Consider the following 5,030-nt stretch of genomic DNA (forward strand, 5'->3'; position numbering starts at 1 on the left):
GTAGACCAGGCTGGCCTTGAACTCAGAAATCCACCTGCCTCTGCCTCCCAAGTGCTGGGATTAAAGGCGTGTGCCACCATGCCCAACTGACTTTATTATTCATTGGCTCTATCCTCGTGTCAGAATTACAGACCTAAGGGAGCTGGAAGGATGGCTCAACAGGCAAGAGCACTGACTGCTCCTGAGTTCAAATCCCAGCAACCACATGGTTGCTCACAACCACCCGTAATGAGATCTGACATCCTCTTCTGGTGTGTCTGAAGACAGCTACAGTGAACTTACATATAATACTAAATAAATCTTAGAAAAAAAAAAAACAATTACAGACCTAAGACATTTCTGTTTATCTGTAACATGCAGTACATCCATATATATTCTCCATGAAAGGAAATTCAAATATTGCCAGATTTGAAGAACTCTGCCTCATATACAAGATGACAAATGCGCAGAACCAGGGTCTCACTCACCCTCCTGAAGCCCAGCTTCCATGGCTGTGTACCCAGAACCTCTTCTATGCATCCCAGCACCCAATCAGGACTGGAGCTGATGAGCCTTTTGAAGTGTCGAGGGAAAAGCGATGGAAGGAATTCCATGACTTTGGGGAATTGCAGAGCTACCATTGCACTTATAAATGCGACTGCAAGAGATCAGGAAAGAGCAAATCAAAGCACACACAAGTGAGCCCAGATAAATGGACCGCGGGAGTGTTCTCTCTTAGCACAATCCGCTCCGCTCAAGACCCCTAAATAAGGATTATTCAACTTACCTGGAGCACTAAGAAAGTTAATAAAACAATTTCTAGCAAGGTCACTGCTTCCTTTGTTATGAACAGCAAACTTTCTATACACTTAATGCTTGTTATACACTTAATGCTTTAGTCTTTTGTTTGCAACATAATCATAAAAATAAACCTTGAATGCATCCCATAAGGGTAAACTTAAAACCAAGTACAAAGCCAACCACTTATACATTAACCTTTACAATTATTTTCCCAATTGGAACTACGGCTCTTTTGACCTGGAAGTCATTTGGTGTGGTGCAAGCTTCCTCTGCTTTCATGAAAGAAATGCTCAGTCTACGGATGTTCAGAGTAAAATCCACGGCATGAAGCTATTTTAAATCATTTGGAATTGGGATATTTCTAAAATTCCGAAGCTTTCCTTTCTCTTTCGTCTTCTTAAAAATGGGCACTGAGTTCTGTTTCAGTGACTCAGAGTACTCTCCACAAACCCAAAAGTCAAGAAAGAGAATCACAGTTTCAAGGTGGAAGCCCTGGATCTTGAAGATCGCCATACAGAATCCTCGTTGCAGGGGAGGAACACCAAACACAACACAACGTTTTCATCAAACTGACTTCCAAGAGGACCCCAGGCGCACCCAAACTTTTATGTTGTCACAGAAAGGTTTATGTCTTAAAACCAAACAACTAAGTCACAAAGAAATAAAAATCAATATATCTCACGTCTTTTTTTTCTTCTTCTTCTGGTTTTCAAAACAGGGTTTCTCTGTGTACCCCTGGCTGTCCTGGAACTCACTCTGTAGACCAGGCTGGCCTCGAACTCAGAGATCACCCTGCCTCTGTCTCCCAAGAGCTGGGATTAAAGGTGTGCGCCACCACTGCCCGGCTAAATATCCTATCTTAAATAAGGTTACTTTCCCTTGAACTGTGTTCATAGCTATCCCTGACCACATGTGGCCTGCAGGCTGTGAGAAAAGTTGTGTCTTCACTCTTAAATGCTTATAAGAAATAGTTGGGTCTTTTTTTCCCCATAATCTAAGATAATAATAACACGCAGAAGAAGAAGGCGTGGGGATGAGACCAAGCCTAAATATACAACTCATTTACTTTTCATAGGCACCTTAAACACAGAGGCTGAAAATAACACTGTAAAAAGATTTTAATAATTTTGTGAGCCGGGTGTGGTGGCGCACACCTTTAATCCCAGCACTCGGGAGGCAGAGGCAGGCGGATTTCTGAGTTGGAGGCCAGCCTGGTCTACAGACTGAGTTCCAGGACAGCCAGGGCTATACAGAGAAACGCTGTATCGAAAAACCAAAAAAAGAAAATATTAATTTTGTGAATGAGACAGAGTTCATGCCCATGGATCAGAAAATGTCACCTGTAGTATAAAAGCTACTAACTTATTTTAAACTGTTAAAAAAAAAAAAAATAACAGTTTTAGCCGGGCAGTGGTGGCGCACGCCTTCAATCCCAACACTTCGGAGGCAAAGACAGACGGATTTCTGAATTCGAGGCCAGCCTGGTCTACCATGTCCATGGTCAAACAGCTTTACCTCATAGAGCATTTCAGAGTTTCTGATTAGAGATGCTCAATTTATCCGTGGATGGTACAGCAAAATTAACAGTTGAAGCACTCCAGCCCCTGAATGTCTGGCTGACTCCAAAACTCACCAATAGAAATCCTACTTACATGATTTTTCCACTCTCATCTCCTCACCCTGCTCCCTTGGTGTAGACGGCTTTTTATCTTTCTTTTCGGTTTCTCTGTAGAAAAGCCTTAACGTTTCCGAAAGGTTTTCAAAGTGTAGATTTTCAAAGCTTGACACTTTTTCTACCCATTTTAAAAATTCCTGTATGCGCTCAGAGGCTAAGTTGCATTCTTTAAGAAAAAGCGAACAGATTTGTTTTTGATCTGGTGGCGACATATCAGCCTGTAGAAAGTATGCCGGAAAGCCTTGAACTTGATAGCTCCTGGATCGCTCGGGTTTCAGGACCTGGACCTTCACGCGCCACCACGGACCTTTGAGTGGGAAACGTCCGTACACGGTACATTTCTCTTTAGTATACTCATCAGGGATAGACACTAAAGGAGAAGGGGAGATAACAGGAAATTTGTTATGATTTACCTCACTCTGATCCCCTCACACATACACACAGGCAGCACCCATACAGACATCTACCCGCTACCTGGAACACCTCACTCTGACTGACTCTGTCTATAACAGAATGCTGCTCCATCTGGGTGTTGCTGAAGTAAGCACAATGCAAGCCATGAATCTGTTCTTCTAAATCCAGTCTCCCTATTACCACCGCCTTAGCCAATATCAGCCTTTATGTAGGTCTTAAGGAATTTTCCATGGTGCCTCCCTCTGCATGAAGTTATTCAAAGGTACTTGCTTCTCCTGGCCAGTTCCTACAGTTACAACAGAGCTCAGCTCAGCTGACTTCTTTAGCAAAGCCGTGTCTACATCTCATGAATGTCACTTCTCCGAGTGCTGCCTGGTACTAAGTACTAAGTTGGGGTTACCTCTCTGATTAAAGAATGTCTGCCTAGGTGCTATAGACATGATGGCTCAGCCAAGAGCACTGGCTGCTCTTCCAGAGGTCCTGAATTCAATTCCCAGCAACCACATGGTGGCTCGCAATCATCTATAATGGGATCTGATGCCCTCTTCTGGTATGCAGGTATACATGCAGATAGAGCACTCATGTACACAAAATAAATAAATCTCAAAAAAAAAAAAATGGCTGCTTAATTCACAAGTACTATTTCCACTGAGACAGCAACTTCGCCATTTTCTCTCCCTGGCCTGACCCAGTACCAAATGCTCGGCCGGCCAGGATAGCCAGTTACACTTCCGTCAACATGTAATCCTTTGTATTTAATTTCAAACACAGCCAAAGTTGTGTTTAAAGTGCCAATGGTCAGTTGCCACACATGGTCCTGGTCAGCAGCTATTACTGTACTAGACCATGAAAATACAATGTGTGTGTGTGTGTGTGTGTGTGTGAAGGTATATGTGTATGAACATGTATGTGTGAATGTGTGGGCATGTATATGTATGTGTAAGAGTGTATGTGTGTGAATGTGTATGAGTGTGTTTATGTATGTGTGTATGTGCTGTGTGTATGTATATGTGTAAATCTGTGTGTATGTGTGTATGTGAGTGTGTGTGTGGCCGAGTGTTTCAGCGCGCTCGCTCTTTTTCTCAAAGTTGCTTAACAGCAACTCCGTCTCTTATTCAGCCAGTGTGGGGCAATAATTAAAGGATTCTGTTTCTGGGTGGGAATGAGGGGGCATCTATTTCCTCGACTGTAAAACTACCCCCAACTGTTAACTTTAAGCGAGACGATATATGAAAAAACCAAGCTTAACACAGTATGTGCTCTGAGTCATGACCACTATTACAACCACATCTTAAGTACGGTGCCATTACCACTATTACTACCACATCTTAAGTACGGTGAAGCAGCCAGTCACACCACAGGTCTGTCTGTCAACCGCCATGGACGCTGGGTGCCGGGCAGTGAGAATCGAAAATACTTCTTTGACCCCTGCCAACCCGGCCCGGCTGGCACTGGCTCACCTCGCGCGCGCCCAGGAAGGCTGCCCGCCTTGATGCCCCCGCTGCAGAGTTCCTCGGCATCCACAAACTCCTCCTCCTGCTCCCCCTCCTCCTCCTGCGCACAATCCTCCTCCTCGTCGTCGCTCTTGTACGGGTGCAGAGGGCCCAGGAGCTCACGCGGACGACCCTGCCTAGCCATTATCTCTTCGGCGAACTCAGCTCAAAACAACTCTACAAAACCCCGCGCGCGGTGTCCAAAACTGCAACCAATCAACTCGACCAGGGTAAGCCGGTCAGCTTCCGGGAACATCTAGGAGGCGGGCGGTATGGGGGCGTGGTCTGAGCGATGCTCCGCCCCAAGGGGGGAGGCTGGTGACAGGCGGGAATGGCAGGCTGGGTGGGTGCCCTCCTGGAGGTGCCACTGCGGGCTGGCTGCTGACAGTTTCAGAACTGCTCTTTTTAGAGGTGCTGGACGTTTCCTGCGGAGAGGGAAACGCGGCGAAAGGTCACGACTCTTGGGCGCAGAGAACCCCGGGAAAGCAGGGCATCCTCTGACCGCTCCCTTAAAAAGAACACAGCAGAGGCCTCTAAAGACCTTGGGGCACTACCCAAAAGAGTGAATCTCCAATCCGGAGAGCGTGGTGGCGACGGCTCGGTGCCTCCTTACACGTAAAAGCGCCGCGGAGAAGTTGAATTTACATCATGTAGGGAGGGCATTTATC

At 45.8% G+C, this 5,030-nt stretch overlaps 1 protein-coding gene across 2 annotated transcripts in view; it reads right to left on the reverse strand.

Moving 5' to 3' along the window:
• The window catches only part of Helb (DNA helicase B), a 29,614-nt gene extending 24,982 nt beyond the window's left edge, over window positions 1-4,632 (reverse strand). Inside the window, exons 1-3 of one of the 2 annotated variants that reach the window (XM_021175318.1) lie at window positions 4,330-4,632; window positions 2,433-2,825; window positions 468-637 (exon numbers count right to left, since the gene is read on the reverse strand). In XM_021175318.1, coding sequence (XP_021030977.1) covers window positions 468-637; window positions 2,433-2,825; window positions 4,330-4,507 — 741 coding nt within the window. In that variant the 5' untranslated portion in view covers window positions 4,508-4,632. The remainder of the gene's footprint in view (window positions 1-467; window positions 638-2,432; window positions 2,826-4,329) is intronic. The other variant, XM_029482639.1, reaches the window with a different exon arrangement.
• Window positions 4,633-5,030: the final 398 nt, after the last annotated feature.

This window comes from Mus caroli, chromosome 10 (assembly GCF_900094665.2).
Source record: "Mus caroli chromosome 10, CAROLI_EIJ_v1.1, whole genome shotgun sequence".
Taxonomy (NCBI): Eukaryota; Metazoa; Chordata; class Mammalia; order Rodentia; family Muridae; genus Mus; species Mus caroli.